At 30.8% G+C, this 21,499-nt stretch overlaps 1 protein-coding gene across 1 annotated transcript in view; it reads right to left on the bottom strand.

The window, feature by feature from the left end:
- Positions 1-634: 634 nt before the first annotated feature.
- The window catches only part of LOC143235760 (5'-AMP-activated protein kinase subunit gamma-1-like), a 45,980-nt gene continuing 25,115 nt past the window's right edge, over positions 635-21,499 (bottom strand). The window contains exons 2-9 of the mRNA XM_076473963.1: positions 17,998-18,043; positions 17,064-17,167; positions 9,389-9,422; positions 7,942-7,989; positions 7,390-7,448; positions 4,929-4,974; positions 2,395-2,446; positions 635-686 (exon numbers count right to left, since the gene is read on the bottom strand). Coding sequence (XP_076330078.1) covers positions 635-686; positions 2,395-2,446; positions 4,929-4,974; positions 7,390-7,448; positions 7,942-7,989; positions 9,389-9,422; positions 17,064-17,167; positions 17,998-18,043 — 441 coding nt within the window. The remainder of the gene's footprint in view (positions 687-2,394; positions 2,447-4,928; positions 4,975-7,389; positions 7,449-7,941; positions 7,990-9,388; positions 9,423-17,063; positions 17,168-17,997; positions 18,044-21,499) is intronic.

The raw sequence follows: 21,499 nt of genomic DNA on the forward strand, positions 1-21,499 counted from the left end.
ACACATGTACTAAAATGGTGAAATTTCATTTTAAATGCTATGGTATGAAGTTCTGGTTTATAGGTAGATAATTTGAAAGTTGCTTTTTAATCTTTTAATGCACAAAGAGATATTTTGATATCCTGAAGATAACAGTAACTCATACTACATAGAGAAAAGAAACTGAGAATCCGCTTTGTGTGAGGGATGTACAAGACATTCCCTGTATGAGGACTTATCACAGGTGTATAAGCGGACTTTCCTAAGAATGAGAGTTTTATGGCCTACATAAACTAAAAATTAAAAATATAAGCTGAAACTTCAGTACTCAATGGATCCTGAATTGAGAGTTTTATGGTTTCCATAAAAGCAAAATTAAAAATATGTTGAACTTCAGGTGTTTAATGTACTTTCTCTTGAATGAAACTTTTTTCCATGGTATAAACTAAAAATTAAAATTTAAATATAAGTAGAAACTTTGTAGATAATTTAATGGACTTTCCCTTGAATGAGAGAGTTTTGATTCCTAAGATCATATAAATACTGTACGAAAAAAAGTTGAGAACTTCAGGTGTAAGATGAAGACTCCTTTTCCTTGAATGAGATACCTTTTTTTATGGCTTCATATAAACTAAAAATTAAAATATGTTGAACTTCAGGTAAGCGATGGACTTTCCTTGAATGAGAGTTTTATGGCTTCATATAAACTAAAAATATGTTGAACTCCAAGAAACAAAATGTAGAGGTCTCAAAATTATCTTAAAAACTAAGAATCATCGCTTGAAACTTCATATAAACAATTTAAGATGAATCATAAGGTTTTGCAAAAATAACACAAAATTGACTGGAAAACAAACTTGGGTATAAATAATCAGTAACCATATGAATTAACTTGTGATATTTATGAAAATATTCGGTATAGATAATAAAACAAATCACTCTGATAAAGTAGGTGTTCTAATATATCTTATATAAAGATTTGACAATATTTAATAATGAATTTATATATACAAATACACAAAACATAACTACTGAAATTTACATCATTTATATTTATGAAAATAGTGAAACAATTATGATATAGAAAGTGTAAATTTAGGGTTTCTAGGAAATGTTTAAAAGGCACTTTGAATGGTCGCAAAAATATCACGTATTAGAAAATCTAACTTTACAGTACATTCAATTCTTTATGCTTTTGTAGCTAAAATCGTCATTGATGGGTATTATTGATTTTAAAAACAAAAAAACAATGAAGTAAACAAGTCTCTTCATTTTTAGTATATTATTATGGATAACAAGTGTTTACAAGTATTATGTAAAATGAAATGGTGTCCAGTAAAAGATAAAACTGTGTTATGGTTTAATGGGAGAAAATGTTAAACAGTTGTGACAGCTTATAATGGTTATGCTAATAAAGGTTAGTATTGATATGTCAGCAACAAATAATTTTAGTCTTAGTGTTAGTGAACTACTAACAGAACAAGTTATCATTTAGTATTAACTGTGATAACTCTATGTGACATTTAAGTGTTAGCATTAGCTTCAATTACCTCAAATTCACATACTGAAAGGACTTTAGAAATTCATGGAAACTATTAATTTAAACATTTTACTAAAGGCAGTTTACGTGAGATAAGGAAGAGATGTGATAGGTACATGATAACCATAAAACTAATAAGACCACATTTTATGTGTCACTGTTCACATGATGTTGTCTGTTACGTGGAATGTTATGTTCTGTTACTTTCTATCCAAATATCTTTATATAACTTCTTGGTCAACTACTTGCATGTTGAAGGTCTACATACATACTCACAATAGTCTCTTTGAAAAGAACAAATTAGTGGTGAAAACACTGAACAAGTTTAAACTCAACATCACTAAATTATAATATACAGGTTGACTTATGCTTTGGAAGAGAAGACTACTTGTAGTAAATAATAAAGTATGATATATGCATAATGTATCATACAATTCCAACGTGACAAAGTGATGTTTACTGTAATATATAAAAATTCTTTATAGATTCATGCAGCTAAAAGAAATGTAATGCTACATTGTTGTCTCACACTCTGTATAAAATAAGAAGACCTGTAACATTTACTAATAAGCTAATTAGCATTATGTAGTTAAAGATGACGTTCAGTTTGAATGTGGTACAACTATAAAGTGTGTAATAAACAGATTAACTGTAGACATTCAGGAAAATCAAAACAAATTCTGAATGGTATTAAACTCATATCTTGCACTGTATAAATGGTTAAAATGGGATAATTTGACCTTGGTTAATCAATTACTACTTATAAGATACGGTAAAGTGAAATTTTGAGAGAGAAAAACATATGCTTGATAGTGCATGTTATATAATCTTTTTTGGAAACTTAAGTTTCTTAGGATGATAATAAATTAAGTTACCTTGCTTCAGGTTTAATAGTATAGAGAGGTTTTAATTTAGTCTTCAAAACATCTATATAAAAAAAAGAAAGATATCAGATGATAAGTAACAACAACAACACTTTTTCACAAATTATCTAAAGATCAACATAAAGCAGTAGACAGTTAGGTATGTTCAGTGTCTCCAAAACTGCTTTTACTAAGTAACATTGTAAACTAATGAAGATACTGTGCATAATCACTGTATCATTTAAAATAACAAAACTAAAACTCAAACTTCTACATCATTAATATATGTAGACTAAAGAACACAAAATAATTGTCAAAGGTACAACAAAATGCATGATATAACCAGTAAACACATGAATTATCTTTTGAGTTCCTACAAATGTTCTAGTATGCATAAAAAGTTAGTAAAAAACTGGTTTGGTTGTTTTTAAGCAAAAAAGCTACATAATGCTACATGTGCACTGCTTACCAGAGTCTTGAAACCTGAATTTTAGTGTTAGCCTGGAGGCTTATTGCTGAGCTACTGTGGGCTGATTGCTTTGTTGATACACGACACAAACATGCACAACATATATGTTTGTGTTTACAATTTTTAGGTTTAATAGGGTGTCAGGTATTTACATATTATGTTTTATTTGTTTCCTGTACGTACTTGAATGGTGGTGAACTTATGAAATCTAGTACACAAAAATGTAATGCATGATTCAGAACAAATTTGTTTTTTCCACTTCTATATTTTGTATGTTGAGATGAATTATTTATTTTAGGGAGAGTGTTATTTATTTATACTCTCTTCAGAGTTTCAGGTTAAATGAAGAAGAGAGGTAAATTACTTGTGTCACTTTTAAGTTCAATGCTGAGTGTCAGGTAATGTAGATCTTTGTATTGTCACTTTCCTAACTTGGTCGAATATCACAAAATATTACATACACATATTTTTAAAGTAAAATCAAAATGTAAACTGTAAACTCCCTCTCACAGGATCTGTAAAACATTGCCTGATAGGAGGTTTAGGTCCTGCTTGTAAGATACTGTTGATTGTTCCTTCATAATAATGTCCAGATTAGAGGTTTAAGTCCTGCTTGTAAGATACTGTTGATTGTTCCTTCATAATAATGTCCAGATTAGAGGTTTAGGTCCTGCTTGTAAGATACTGTTGATTGTTCCTTCATAATAATGTCCAGATTAGAGGTTTAAGGTCCTGCTTGTAAGATACTGTTGATTGTTCCTTCATAATAATGTCCAGATTAGAGGTTTAGGTCCTGCTTGTAAGATACTGTTGATTGTTCCTTCATAATAATGTCCAGATTAGAAGTTTAAGTCCTGCTTGTAAGATACTGTTGATTGTTCCTTCATAATAATGTCCAGATTAGAGGTTTAGGTCCTGCTTGTAAGATACTGTTGATTGTTCCTTCATAATAATGTCCAACTGATTTTAATAGTTTGTCCAAACTCTGTACATCTCCTTTTACGTGTATAATATATAAACGTATCAAACATATTTCATAAACAATAATTTTGTGAACATACATGTCATGAAAACCACCTTAAATAATTTTGAAGACGAATTTCAATAAAGATATTTTAGTTTAGAAACAAGCGCTCGTGAATAAAATACATGTACAATTAAAATGAACTCAGTGCAAGTTCAGTGTATATAACAAGAATGCATTTCTTTACACAGGTGATGCAAACAGCTTGTCTCATGACTTTTGATTTAAGTAGCTTAGATACAGAACAGTATTGGACAAAACTCAATAGTGCAATAACTCAACTCTACCAAAAGAAACAGTGGACAATATTCTATTGAGTTGACTCAGCACTATCAACAATCTAAATTAACTCAGAGATATCTCTAGATTTAAAACTCTAACCTTGTTAAATATTGTTAAAACTCTAACCTTGTTAAATATTGTTAAAACTCTAACCTTGTTAAATATTGTTAAAACTCTAACCTTGTTAAATATTATTAAAACTCTTAAATAGTTTGATTTAAATTGTTTTATTCAGGTTTCTCCCAGAAAATAAATTTCTAGGTTAAGGATGAAAAGCATTTCTGATGTCACTAAAAATACTTCATTTAAAGTTGATTGAAATACTGTCTATAAACATACTAATATTCCATATGTTTCTATTTAAGCACTTTAAGAACATTTAATAGTTATTAACTGTTAAGCACAGTATTTTAATAATTTAGTAACATTAGATTTATATTTTAAGTGATTCATATTGAAAATCAAATGCAGAACATAAAGAAAACAAAACGTGTTAACTAGTGAACTCCAACTTACAACTACACCAAGAGAATATTTTCTCTACCACAAACCTGCCACCTGTTAGCAAAGATTCTAATTTTCTAGAAGTATAACTTTTAATTATATTTGTTTTTAGTAAGTTATCACTTTGCCAAAAGTTTAAAAAAATACAAGTTTTCATTTCTTCATTCCAGGTGGCTCAGACCTAGAAGATCTACCACAACTGCTCTTCCCTCTGTGAAAAAATAGTTTTATATTATATTTTCACTTTTCCTAAAAATTGTTACTTACTTAACCAAGTTTCTAACTTGTGGTCTTCTAGTTCTTCCATATTAATCTGTGATAATGTGTAAATAAAAAACGAACAGTAAACACAATTAGTCAGCAAATAAACAGAACTGTATCGAAATAATGCACACTAAGTAACATGTGAAACTGTTCATTGTATGTTTAATAATAAAACAAGACTTATATGTTAATAAATAGTGCTCGTGTGAAACTAAGAGACATGACTGCCACATCAGTATCAAAATATACATTTCTCTGGCAGCCATAGTCACTACCTATTATGACTTTCAGTCAAAAACTAAAGTACAACATTCACAGTTAATCAGTGATATATTAGTTTTGCACCAATCAAACTATATATCAAAATATGTAGAAAAAATATATAAAATAAACTAAAAACAAGTAGATTGTATGTTACTTCAAAATATTATCATGTTTGTGTATTTTAAAGTTGATAGAAGTTACTACATATGAAAGAACAAAATTCAGCTGTCAGACATCTCTACTTACTATTCCCGATATACATTGTTATCAGTTACTCACAGAGAGTTACTGGCATTGTTACTGTTGCAGTACAAAGCTATACAACTAGCTATCTGCTCTATGTTTGCAAGAGGGAATCAAACCCTGTATTTTAGCACTATACCTGTGTTGACTTATGGTTGACCTACCAGAGGAAGTCTTGTAGAGCAACTTGTTTGATAACAACCAACAAACACTATTTAACAAGCCTTCAAAATGTCAGTATGTTTGATAACAACCAACAAACACTATTTAACAAGCCTTTAAAATGTCAGTATGTTTGATAACAACCAACAAACACTATTTAACAAGCCTTTAAAATGTTAGTATGTTTGATAACAACCAACAAACACTATTTAACAAGCCTTTACAATGTCAGTATGTTTGATAACAACCAACAAACACTATTTAACAAACCTTTAAAACGCCAGTATGTTTGATAACAACCAACAAACACTATTTAACAAACCTTTAAAACGTCAGTATGTTTGATAACAACCAACAAACACTATTTAACAAACCTTTAAAATGTCAGTATGTTTGATAACAACCAACAAACACTATTTAACAAGCCTTTAAAATGTCAGTATGTTATAGATTGTGGTTCCAATTCTTGGAACTTTCTCAATATTAAAAGTTATTTTCAAGGATTTATAGAGTTGTTCTTTTCAGAATAATCCAGGAACACTTTGTAACAGTTTATATTCCATTTACCAACACAGGAAGACTACCCCAAGGAACAACTAAATAGAAACTGGTCGCTATATGTACCACAAGAAATATATAGAGATGACTTTGCAAATTCACAAACAGTAACTTGTTATACGTTAACCTACAAACAGTGACATGCAACAGGTTAACCCAATTACTACACACTGAAAGTTGAAACATGCCAATTATTATTGACTTGCGACAGGTTGCTTTATGAAACTATGGTTAACAAAACAGGTCACATCAATTATTATTGACTTGTGACAGGTTGCTTTATGAAACTATGGTTAACATGAAACAGGTCACATCACAATTATTATTGACTTGTGACAGGTTGCTTTATGAAACTATGGTTAACATGAAACAGGTCACATCACAATTATTATTGACTTGTGACAGGTTGCTTTATGAAACTATGGTTAACATGAAACAGGTCACATCACACTTTATTGACTTGACAGGTTGCTATATGAAACTATGGTTAACATGAAACAGGTCACATCACAATTATTGACTTAGCACAGGTTGCTTTATGAAACTATGGTTAACATGAAACAGGTCACATCACATATTGACTTACAGGTTGCTTTATGAAACTATGGTTAACATGAAACAGGTCACATCACAATTATTATTGACTTGTGACAGGTTGCTTTATGAAACTATGGTTAACATGAAACAGGTCACATCACAATTATTATTGACTTGTGACAGGTTGCTTTATGAAACTATGGTTAACATGAAACAGGTCACATCACAATTATTATTGACTTGTGACAGGTTGCTTTATGAAACTATGGTTAACATGAAACAGGTCACATCACACATGTTAACATGAAACAGGTCACATCATACATATCCTATAACAACAACTTACAGCAGGTGTATTTTCCTACCCATAAGAAATAATCAACTTCCAATGTACAGACTTCTTTGGAATTTTGCACAAAGCTACACGTAGGCTATCTTTGCTAGCTGTCCCTAATTTAACAATGGCAAACGAGAGGGAAGGCAGCTTGTTACCATTATCCATCATCAACTCTTGGGCTAATTGTTTATCAGTGAATAGTGAGACTGACTGTCACATTACAATGTTCTCATGCCTAAAGGGGTGAGTATGCTTGGTGGGGAGGGATTCGAATCTGTGACCCACAGATTATGCTTTAAACATCCTAACCACCTGGCTATGCCAGGTCCCATCAAAGAATGATTAACCACAACCAGTACTTACTTGAGGTGACTTGTAATATGTCCTTAGAATGTGAATGAAGTCTGTGATAGTCAGCATTCCTTGAAGGGTAGAAACAGTTCAGGTAAAAATTATTTAGAACCATACACTTACATGATGTTCACTGATATGAGAATCATTCAATAAAAAAACATGGTTTAGATATGTTTAACAAGAATAGTATCTCATAAAAGTTCTTTGAACCACCAGCAGGTTCACTTGTTATGGATGTATATGGTAAATTATAAGCATTTTTAACATGTAAATGTAATCACTATATTGAATTTTTTGAAAAATCGTTTATTTGTGTATACTTCCAAATGCAGTATGCAACTGGAAGTTCCATTCTTGTGACATTGAAAAGATAAAGCTTATTGTTGTATTGTGAGGATACAATGTGTTGACATACTTTACTGCTTCATATTTACAAGTCATGACCATATAAAGAAAAGAACAACAGAGAAATCTAAGTTTATTTTTAAAAACGAAATAAAAAATGAAAAATTGTATGAACAACTTTCTAAGAAAATAAATAACAAAAACTTGAAAACGTACCTACAAATTCCTGTCTAGAGCTGTCCCATAAAGGTGCTGCTCTGACTCCTAAACAGAAACACAACTAAATACATAAAGTTGTAAGACAATTAAGTTCTATATTCTTTTCATATCAGCTCTTATTAATACCGATCAATTAGGTATGCATTAACAGAATTAGTTATGTTTGGTTTGAACTTTGTGCAAAGCTACATGAGGGCTATCTGCACTAGCCGTCCCTAATTTAGCAGTGTAAGACTACAGGGAAGGCAGCTAGTCACAACCACCCATTGCCAACTCTTGGGCTACTCTTTACCAACAAATAGTGGGATTATCCATAAATTATAATGCCCCATGGCAGAAATGGCAAGCATGTTTGGTGTGAAGTGGGATTCGAACCTGCAACCCTCAGGCTACAAGTGGAATGCCTTAACCCACCTGGCCATGCTGGGTCTAAATTAGTTATGCAACGTTTGGAAAGTTAAGAAATATTTTTCTACATAAAAATGTTTATAGGAAGAAAACAATAAGAATAAAAAACTAGTACAATTACGGGTATCTCAAGTGAACTGGACAATCAGTAAAAACCTAGTAGAGTTACTGGTATCTCAAGTGAACTGGACAATCAGTAAAAAAACTAATAAAGTTACTGGTATCTCAAGTGAAGTGGACAATCAGTTTTATAATATAAAATAAATTATAATGTTCATAGTTCTGGATGAACATATGTGATCGCTTTCAAAAGTAGCATCACAAAATGGTATTTCCCATACTTCTATTATTCACATATTATCACTACTGGAAAACGAATGTAAATTGTAATAAATTGCTACACCTGTGTATCCTTTATGTAATTTAGGTTTAATTATTGTGATTGTTCTCTTTTTTTATATAACTCTAATCAGCTTCTTCGTTTCACTAGTTTTTCAAAGAAAATCAGATATGTTCTAGAACAGTAGTTCCTATGCTGCAGTGAAAGTTTGCTAATTTGTGAAAATAAACAATATTGGTGAATTTAATTAATATTGAACTATTTAACTATATTGTGTTCTGTGCACTTTTTACATTTATTGTGTAATTAATGGTCCACAGAAATGTAGAACACAACTGTGCAGCTTCCATGACAGCACAAATGATTGATCTAGAGAATAATGAAACACTGAAATGAGTTATTAGAAATTAGCAATAAAAATAATAATAATAATGTATATAATACTGAAAGAAAAATCATTTTAGAGGTAAAATCTTCTTCATAAAAGATAATATTTGTTCAACTACTAATGCAATTAGTAACACTAATACCGCTAAACCCAAATATTTAAAAACTTAATTTTTATTAAATTCTACATCTCTACAAGTGAACCAGCTTCATTAATCACTCTACATACAAAAGTAATCAACCTGTTTCTTTTGTAATTGTAAATTATCCATATAATTATTGGTAAAACTATCAAAATATCATTCTTACCATTCTGAACTAAGGCAAAAAAAGCTTTCTTCACCTAATGAAAGAAGAGCATTACATCTAATTAGCCACATCGACACATATAGAAATATGTCCAATTAGTCACATCGACACATATAGAAATATGTCTAATTAGTCACATTGACACATATAGAAATATGTCCAATTAGTCACATCGACACATATAGAAATATGTCTAATTAGTCACATTGACACATATAGAAATATGTCTAATTAGTCACATCAACAGGTGTAGAAATACGTCTAATTAGTCACATTGACACATATAGAAATATGTCTAATTAGTCACATCGACACGTATAGAAATATGTCTAATTAGTCACATCGACACGTATAGAAATATGTCCAATTAGTCACATCAACAGGTATAGAAATATGTCTAATTAGTCACATAGACACGTATAGAAATATGTCCAATTAGTCACATCAACAGGTGTAGAAATATGTCTAATTAGTCACATCGACACATATAGAAATATGTCTAATTAGTCACATCGACACATATAGAAATATGTCTAATTAGTCACATCGACATATATAGAAATACGTCTAATTAGTCACATCGACACATATAGAAATACGTCTAATTAGTCACATCGACACATATAGAAATACGTCTAATTAGTCACATTGACATATATAGAAATACGTCTAATTAGTCACATCGACACATATAGAAATATGTCTAATTAGTCACATCAACAGGTGTAGAAATACGTCTAATTAGTCACATTGACACATATAGAAATATGTCCAATTAGTCACATCGACACATATAGAAATATGTCTAATTAGTCACATTGACACATATAGAAATATGTCTAATTAGTCACATCAACAGGTGTAGAAATACGTCTAATTAGTCACATTGACATATATAGAAATACGTCTAATTAGTCACATCGACACATATAGAAATATGTCCAATTAGTCACATCGACACATATAGAAATATGTCTAATTAGTCACATCGACACATATAGAAATATGTCCAATTAGTCACATCGACACATATAGAAATATGTCTAATTAGTCACATCGACATATATAGAAATACGTCTAATTAGTCACATCGACACATATAGAAATACGTCTAATTAGTCACATCGACACATATAGAAATACGTCTAATTAGTCACATTGACATATATAGAAATACGTCTAATTAGTCACATCGACACATATAGAAATATGTCCAATTAGTCACATCGACACATATAGAAATATGTCTAATTAGTCACATTGACACATATAGAAATATGTCCAATTAGTCACATCGACACATATAGAAATATGTCTAATTAGTCACATTGACACATATAGAAATATGTCTAATTAGTCACATCAACAGGTGTAGAAATACGTCTAATTAGTCACATTGACACATATAGAAATATGTCTAATTAGTCACATCGACACGTATAGAAATATGTCTAATTAGTCACATCGACACGTATAGAAATATGTCCAATTAGTCACATCAACAGGTATAGAAATATGTCTAATTAGTCACATAGACACGTATAGAAATATGTCCAATTAGTCACATCAACAGGTGTAGAAATATGTCTAATTAGTTACATCGACACATATAGAAATATGTCTAATTAGTCACATCGACACATATAGAAATATGTCTAATTAGTCACATCGACATATATAGAAATACGTCTAATTAGTCACATCGACACATATAGAAATACGTCTAATTAGTCACATCGACACATATAGAAATACGTCTAATTAGTCACATTGACATATATAGAAATACGTCTAATTAGTCACATCGACACATATAGAAATACGTCTAATTAGTCACATCAACAGGTGTAGAAATACGTCTAATTAGTCACATCGACAGGTATAGAAATATGTCTAATTAGTCACATCGACAGGTATAGAAATATGTCTAATTAGCCACATCGACAGGTGTAGAAATACGTCTAATTAGTCACATCGACACATATAGAAATAAGTCTAATTAGTCACATCAACAGGTGTAGAAATACGTCTAATTAATCACATCGACAGGTATAGAAATATGTCTAATTAGTCACATCGACAGGTGTAGAAATATGTCCAATTAGCCACATCGACAGGTGTAGAAATATGTCTAATTAGTCACATCGACAGGTGTAGAAATACTTCTAATTAGTCACATCGACACATATAGAAATATGTCTAATTAGTCACATCAACAGGTGTAGAAATGTCTAATTAGTCACATCGACAGGTATAGAAATATGTCTAATTAGTCACATCGACAGGTATAGAAATATGTCTAATTAGTCATATCGACACATATAGAAATATGTCTAATTAGTCACATCAACAGGTGTAGAAATACGTCTAATTAGTCACATCGACAGGTGTAGAAATACGTCTAATTAGTCACATCGACACATATAGAAATACGTCTAATTAGTCACATCGACACATATAGAAATACGTCTAATTAGTCACATCGACAGGTGTAGAAATACGTCTAATTAGTCACATCGACACATATAGAAATATGTCTAATTAGTCACATCGACAGGTGTAGAAATACGTCTAATTAGTTACATCGACAGGTATAGAAATATGTCTAATTAGCCACATCGACAGATGTAGAAATATGTCTAATTAGTCACATCGACAGGTGTAGAAATATGTCTAATTAGTCACATCGACAGGTGTAGAAATACGTCTAATTAGTCACATCGACAGGTGTAGAAATATGTGTAATTAGTCACATCGACAGGTATAGAAATATGTCTAATTAGTCACATCGACAGGTATAGAAATATGTCTAATTACTCACATCGACAGGTGTAGAAATATGTCTAATTAGCCACATCGACAGGTGTAGAAATACGTCTAATTAGTCACATCGACACATATAGAAATAAGTCTAATTAGTCACATCAACAGGTGTAGAAATACGTCTAATTAGTCACATCGACAGGTATAGAAATATGTCTAATTAGTCACATCGACAGGTGTAGAAATATGTCCAATTAGCCACATCGACAGGTGTAGAAATATGTCTAATTAGTCACATCGACAGGTGTAGAAATACTTCTAATTAGTCACATCGACACATAGAAATGTCTAATTAGTCACATCAACAGGTGTAGAAATGTCTAATTAGTCACATCAACAGGTATAGAAATATGTCTAATTAGTCACATCGACAGGTATAGAAATATGTCTAATTAGTCATATCGACACATATAGAAATATGTCTAATTAGTCACATCAACAGGTGTAGAAATACGTCTAATTAGTCACATCGACAGGTGTAGAAATACGTCTAATTAGTCACATCGACACATATAGAAATACGTCTAATTAGTCACATCGACATATATAGAAATACGTCTAATTAGTCACATCGACACATATAGAAATACGTCTAATTAGTCACATCGACAGGTGTAGAAATACGTCTAATTAGTCACATCGACACATATAGAAATATGTCTAATTAGTCACATCAACAGGTGTAGAAATACGTCTAATTAGTTACATCGACAGGTATAGAAATATGTCTAATTAGCCACATCGACAGGTGTAGAAATATGTCTAATTAGCCACATCGACAGATGTAGAAATATGTCTAATTAGTCACATCGACAGGTGTAGAAATACGTCTAATTAGTCACATCGACAGGTGTAGAAATATGTGTAATTAGTCACATCGACAGGTATAGAAATATGTCTAATTAGCCACATCGACAGGTGTAGAAATATGTCTAATTAGCCACATCGACACGTATAGAAATATGTCTAATTAGTCACATCGACAGGTGTAGAAATATGTCTAATTAGTCACATCGACAGGTGTAGAAATACGTCTAATTAGTCACATCGACAGGTGTAGAAATACGTCTAATTAGTCACATCGACAGGTGTAGAAATATGTGTAATTAGTCACATCGACAGGTGTAGAAATATGTCTAATTAGTCACATCGACAGGTGTAGAAATACGTCTAATTAGTCACATCGACAGGTATAGAAATATGTCTAATTAGTCACATCGACAGGTGTAGAAATGCGTCTAATTAGTCACATCGACAGGTATAGAAATATGTCTAATTAGTCACATCGACAGGTGTAGAAATACGTCTAATTAGTCACATCGACAGGTGTAGAAATATGTCTAATTAGTCACATCGACAGGTGTAGAAATATATCTAATTAGTCACATCGACAGGTGTAGAAATATGTCTAATTAACCACATCGACAGGTGTAGAAATATGTCTAATTAGCCACATCGACAGGTGTAGAAATATGTCTAATTAGCCACATCGACAGGTGTAGAAATACGTCTAATTAGTCACATCGACACATATAGAAATACGTCTAATTAGCCACATCGACATATATAGAAATACGTCTAATTAGTCACATCAACACATATAGAAATACGTCTAATTAGTCACATCGACAGGTGTAGAAATACGTCTAATTAGTCACATCGACATATATAGAAATACGTCTAATTAGTCACATCGACACATATAGAAATACGTCTAATTAGTCACATCGACACGTATAGAAATATGTCTAATTAATCACATCGACACATATAGAAATATGTCTAGTTAGTCACATCAACAGGTATAGAAATATACTGCTGGCCAAAATCTTAAGGCCAATGAACATAAAGAATAAATATGCATTTTGCGTTGTTAGACTCAACCACTTTTTCGAGTGGAGCTTCGAAAAATGAAAATAAGAAAAGGGAAAACAAAAATAAAAAACTTTCTCAGCATTTAATAGGGAAAATGTGAACACTATGAAATTAGCCTAAATACTAGCTGGTCAAAAGTTTAAGACCATACCAAAAAGAAGTCTAAAACAGGGTAGGAAATGCCCAACAAGAGGTCTGAGTAGTGAGTTGCATGCCACTTATTGTGAATAACTGCAAACATTCGCTTGGGCATGGTTAATATAAGCATTTACAGAAGGCTGGCTGGAATATTATTCCAAGTGGTGAAGATGGCTTCTCGAAGATCATGCGCTGTTTGGAATTGATGTCCATTTCTATAGACTTCCCTTACCATCCACCCCCAAACATTTTCAATGGTGTTCAGTTCGGGCAAACACGCTGGATGGTTCAAAAGAATAGCGGTATTTGCCATGAAAAAGTCCTTTGTCTTGCAGGCATTGTGGATTGCAGCATTGTTCACCTGAAAGATCCAGTCATTTCCATACAAGTGAGGGCCTTCAGTCAGTAAGGATGCTCTCTCCAACATGCCAATGTAGCCAGCTGCTGTTTAACGCCCCTGTATAACCTGAAGCTCCATTGTTTCATGAAAGTAGAAAGCACCCCAGATCATGATGGAACCTCCACTGTGTCGTGTTGAAAATGTCTCTGGTGGGATATCCTCATCGTGCCAGTAATGTTGGAAGCCATTTGGACCATCCAGGTTAAATTTTTTCTTATCTGAGAACGAAACCTTTGTCCACTTTTCTATGCCCCATGTTTGGTATTTCTCAGCAAAGTTTAACCAAGCTGTTTCATGGTGTGGAAGGTTTTTAAAGCCTTTATCTCTTAGATGCCGTCTTATTGTTCTTGAGCTGCATTCTGCATCTGTGAGGGCCTTAATCTGGTTCAATGATTGGCTGGTGTCTTGCCAGACAATCCGTCAAATCCTCCTGCTCAATGCTGGCGAAATTTTCTTGGGCCGACCACTTGAAATTCTCATTCCATATCCCTCGGGGTCTTTTAAGAAATTTGCAACAGCAGTTTTACTACGCCCATCCTCACCAGTGATGGCATGTTGAGAGAGACCTTGCTTTTGCAGCCAGACAATTCTGCCACATTCAAACTGTCAACTTTTTAGCCTTTGCCATGTTTTTACTCAATATAACACAGGAGATGTCAGTGGGAGATGTTGACAATGCTAATGCTTGAACACAAATGACTAAATTTCGTTACGTGTTTACCGATTAACGCTTTGTTTCAGTGTGGTCTTAAACTTTGACCAGCTAGTATTTAGGCTAATTTCATAGTGTTCATATTTTCCCTATTAAATGCTAAAAAAAGTTTTATTTTTATTTTCCCTTTATTATTTTCATCTTTCAAAGCTCTACTCAAATAAGTGGTTGAGTCTAACAACACAAAATTCATATTTTTCTTTATGTTCATTGACCTTAAGATTTTGGTCAGTGTGTGTCTAATTTGTCACATCAGCAGATATAGAAATAAGTGAACAGATTTTAATTTACAAAAGAAAGGTAATAACAAAATTATTCACAAATTTTATTTTTACACCAATAGTCTTAACGTAAGACACACGTATTTTATTTTATATAAATACACACATTATTACATATTGTAAATGTAGAGGTTAATGGGGTAACAGATAGAAATTTATCAACAGTTTTCTTTTAAAGGTTATACAGAAATATTTAGGTTTGAACAATAAGAATTACTTAACTGTGTTTCAAGTTAGTGAAACTTCAAAATGAGGAATAACTGATTTTGATTTATTTATCTTAGTAAAATAGAAGTAGCATGCACGTACATATTTATATATGTAACCAAAAATTCCTGCACCATTTACTGAATGGCACTACAAGCAAAAATCCATTAAAACAATTTCACACTTTGGCTATACAAGATTCATACAGTTAAAACAATAACTGTAGTGTATGGACCAACCGATTCTTTATAACACAACTACAAATAAAACTACTTTCCAACAACACAACATTCACTACGACTGTACATGAAGGTTTGATTATATTTTATTGATGTAATTTTTAAATGAGAAACTGGGATTCCTAAAGAATATAAAAACATACAGTTTATATCAGTAAAACTTATGAAGAACACAACCTGAACACTTTTCATTACAGTACTTCCTTGAAAAACAAACAAACAGTTTTTTAGAAAATATTCACTTTTTTAAAATTTTTTCAACAACGTATGGATATTACTGTTAGTAATTAGTAACACAAACAGCCTCCTGTAGAGTAACGTTCCTGCTAATATGAACAACTGCAATATTAAAGGTGAATAACACACTTTCTATAAAATTATTCCAAACATGACAAGGGAAATAAACATTCATATTTTCAGCTAGTCTTTAGTTTTTGTTGATACACATGTGTTATGTGGACATCATAAGATAAAGTATCCATAGTTTTTGTTCATATGATGTGTTATGTGGACATCATAAAATAATGTACAGTGCAAAAACATTTATTATAAATTTGTTGTTTTTATTTTATTATTAAATTCAAATTGTTTTTAATTTATGTGATATCGATAAAGCAACTTGAAAAGTAAATATTTTAATTTCAACATGAATATTAAGAACAGCTACTGTTCGCTCTTAGTTCAAAACTCTCAATACATTACAAACACATACTGTGTATGTATATGTTAAATATACAATTAACATTTGAATCGTAAGGTGCAAAATATAATTAGATTGAATCCATAAATAATAAATGGTCTTCTAATTCAATGTTTTCTAATTATTCACATTTTAGGATTAAGAAATTAACTTATAAGAATAAGAAAAAAATGAATTGTGATGTGGAATTTTAAATTTTGAAATAATCAAAACGTTTACAACTGAAGTCTTTCTCAGCTCAGTTTGTGTAACTACATCTAGCTGTGGACTCCTGCTATTAGGAGATGAAGTTCTCCTTACCGGAAGCTGAGTATCAAACACCACCAGTTTGGCACTAATAGGAATAACGTCATAACAGCAGAAATGTTGAAAGAACTTGTAAACTATCAGCTCTTCATCCTCTCCTGTGTAAAAGGTTGAAATTGTCAAAATTTAAAAACGTTCATAAAATAAAAGTTATTTAATAATAGTTTTATTTTATGAAAGTGGAGATAACAAAGGTAGCTCAGCTTTCTGTATAATTTTATTCATGTGAAATTTATCACAGTGTGTGATATATTCAAATTAATATCAACCACGAGTTAGTTCTAAATGATTCACTTACTTTGTAAGTTATATTGTCACCATAATTTACCTTTAAGGTAAAACTATTAGCTTTTCAAAATAAACTTGAGTTGGCAACATAAAAAGCTAATCACTTCTGTCTACTTGTTCAAAGTTGTTTTAATTTGAATATGACTCAGTATCAAATGAAAATATATGACTCCAATATCTTTGACATAAATTTAGATATAAAATAGAAACTGGTCAAAATTAAAGTTTTGACCAAATCCAATTGAGATGCAAGATACAGTATTATAGGCACAAAAAAATCAAAACTACAAAAAATTGTAGAATCTCACAGTAATTACATTACTTAGTCCATTAGATTGGGAAGGGGGTATACTCCAGTTGTGTAAGTACGCTCATGCAGGGGCGCCTAAGCCAAAAGGAAACCCGAAGGGCCTGACAAACTTAAGAATTGCTGACAAGGGAAGTACTAGCAGGTAGGCCTAACTACTTTTATGTGTGGGAAGGATAGTTTACAGTTATGCCACTGATATATTCACACTGTAAACAATGTTTACTACACACTTTAACACAATCTATAATGGATAACATTATATACATAAATATAGTCTGTAATTGAAAACTTTAGATTTAACGTATCAAGTACAGTTGTAACGAAACATACCAAGGTCTTCAATATCAAACTTCTGGTAAACTGAATCAACTGGAAGCTGGAACAGAAGAACATGGTAACTGAGTGATAAACTATCACATAATAACCTACAACAATTTCCACATTTAAATTACTGAGGGGATTCATGGCCTTATTAAAAGCATTTTATGAACTATGAATGAACCATGTATTATAAACTCAGCTGTTTAACCTGAAGATAACCTAGGAAAGATTGCAATTAGCCTGAAGATGATCTAAGAAGGTTGAAACATTGTCCAATACTTTATTTCAATAAAAGTTTTAACACTCATACTAACTTTATTTACAGTACATTTTTACTTCAAGTGGGTTTCTCGTCATCACGTTTATGAACCACATTATTTTTGGCTTTTATTTAAGGTTATTAGAATTATTTATTTGTTAATTTATTACTTTGTTGGTCACACATAAAAACGAAACAAAAACACCTTGAAAGGTACAATTAATTATTGTTGAAGACACTTCTGTCATGCTTTATATAATGATTGAAGTTTCTGGTTAGGTTTCTGAACTGAGGTTTATGAAAACATAGAGTTTGTTTTTATATAAAGTTACAGCAAAAACAAATTTAGTATTGTTAACATAAATGGTATCTGTAATATGTGGTAACATGAACATGACATTTAATACATACTTCTGGACTAGATATACAACAAATTACTTATGTGTTGGTTTGTTTGTTGGTTACAGGGTCCCTAATAACAAGTCTTTATTTCATTCTGTTCAGATAAGAGTGGCTAAAAGCTGTCTCTATTGATTCACTCACATATTTTCTGGTCTTGCTAAAGAAGGAAAAACATTAATTGTAAAGAATGTGAAAATTAGTGCATGTTTAAGTTTTTTTTCTCGTAATTGCTGTATTAAACCTATTATACATGAGTGGACCATAGTTATAATATTCTTTACAATGGTAACGTGTTATTGTAGACCTGGTATACATAGGTTAGCCACAGTTATAGTACATTTACCATGATAAAATACTGTGAAATAGTTAATCATAGTTTTCTAATTTTTATACAATGGTGTTTTTATTTTTTATTCAGTGTCAATGTTTTGTATTTACTATAAGGAAGGTTTATACAGTGGATAAGTAACGTGAAGTAAAACTGGCCATCGTCCAGTTCTTTATGTTACACAGACACACAACAGCAGATATAACAAATACATTTAGCATTCTAAAAATTGTTTAATTTCAAAGTCTAAAATCACAGAAAGTCCAGTTTAACCAACACTTTGATGGTAAAAAATATGCTTAAATAAAAGCTTGTCCTCACACATTAAACCTATATATTTATTCTTCTAAATACAAGAAATGATATTCTTTATTTTGAAATTCCTGAGCATATTAAGTTGCTTTAATATTAAACATAGATCACAAATATAGTGAAATTTATGAAAAGAAACAGAAGTAGTTATTCACGATAATACAAACCTGAAAAGGATCTGATAGTTTAATCAATATTACAAACATGTGTTTCTAGATTTTATGCCCAATTTATTATATCTCTCTGTACAGACAATAACCGCTTTATTCAAGCTACATGATGTTTAAAGTGTTTATCTTGTCTGATTCATTAAAACATAAACTTTGTAAAACTGAATTTCACATTATTAATATTAACTCCTGATCAAAATAAGCTGTCTTTTGGGCCAAAATGAAACTTAGAACCGTAATGAGTACAGCTTATTACATGTGCCACCAGTAACTGTTCAGTAACTCGTACTTATGGAAAGTCAGTAAACATTAGTTCATCACTTGGGACCAATCAATAGCAGCACAGCAGTATGTCTGCAGACTGAAAATGTGGTGGGCAAAGTTTAGTGCTTAACTACAAACAAACAAACATTCATTACTTGAGTACTTGCACTATTAACAATATTTTAAACCATTACCTAAATATCACATGAGGTTCAGACAGCATAGGAAATTTAGGTATGTTTTAAATCAGATGTATGTATTACATGCTATGAAATATAATTAGATTAAAAACTCTTTACCACAGTTCCTATATTGTTGTTATAAAAGATGTATGTATTACATGTTATGAAATATAATTAGATTAAAAACTCTTTACTTCAGTTCCTATATTGTTGTTATAAAAGATGTATGTATTACATGTTATGAAATATAATTAGATTAAAAACTCTTTACCTCAGTTCCTATATTGTTGTTATAAAAGATGTATGTATTACATGCTATGAAATATAATTAGATTAAAAACTCTTTACCTCAGTTCCTATATTGTTGTTATAAAAGATGTATGTATTACATGTTATGAAATATAATTAGATTAAAAACTCACTACCTTAGTTCCTATATTGTTGTTATAAAAGATGTATGTATTACATGCTATGAAATATAATTAGATTAAAAACTCTTTACTTCAGTTCCTATATTGTTGTTATAAAAGATGTATGTATTACATGTTATGAAATATAATTAGATTAAAAACTCTTTACCTCAGTTCCTATATTGTTGTTATAAAAGATGTATGTATTACATGCTATGAAATATAATTAGATTAAAACTCTTTACTTCAGTTCCTATATTGTTGTTATAAAAGATGTATGTATTACATGTTATGAAATATAATTAGATTAAAAACTCTTTACCTCAGTTCCTATATTGTTGTTATAAAAGATGTATGTATTACATGCTATGAAATATAATTAGATTAAAAACTCTTTACCTCAGTTCCTATATTGTTGTTATAAAAGATGTATGTATTACATGCTATGAAATATAATTAGATTAAAAACTCTTTACTTCAGTTCCTATATTGTTGTTATTAAAGATGTATGTATTACATGTTATGAAATATAATTAGATTAAAAACTCTTTACCTCAGTTCCTATATTGTTGTTATAAAAGATGTATGTATTACATGCTATGAAATATAATTAGATTAAAAACTCTTTACCTCAGTTCCTATATTGTTGTTATAAAAGATGTATGTATTACATGCTATGAAATATAATTAGATTAAAAACTCTTTACCACAGTTCCTATATTGTTGTTTAAAAGATGTATGTATTACATGTTATGAAATATAATTAGATTAAAAACTCTTTACCTCAGTTCCTATATTGTTGTTATAAAAGATGTATGTATTACATGGTATGAAATATAATTAGATTAAAAACTCACTACCTCAGTTCCTATATTGTTGTTATAAAAGATGTATGTATTACATGGTATGAAATATAATTAGATTAAAAACTCTTTACCTCAGTTCCTATATTGTTGTTATAAAAGATGTATGTATTACATGCTATGAAATATAATTAGATTAAAAACTCTTTACCTCAGTTCCTATATTGTTGTTATAAAAGATGTATGTATTACATGTTATGAAATATAATTAGATTAAAAACTCTTTACCTCAGTTCCTATATTGTTGTTATAAAAGATGTATGTATTACATGCTATGAAATATAATTAGATTAAAAACTCTTTACCACAGTTCCTATATTG

This window comes from Tachypleus tridentatus, chromosome 12 (assembly GCF_004210375.1).
Source record: "Tachypleus tridentatus isolate NWPU-2018 chromosome 12, ASM421037v1, whole genome shotgun sequence".
NCBI lineage: Eukaryota > Metazoa > Arthropoda > Merostomata > Xiphosura > Limulidae > Tachypleus > Tachypleus tridentatus.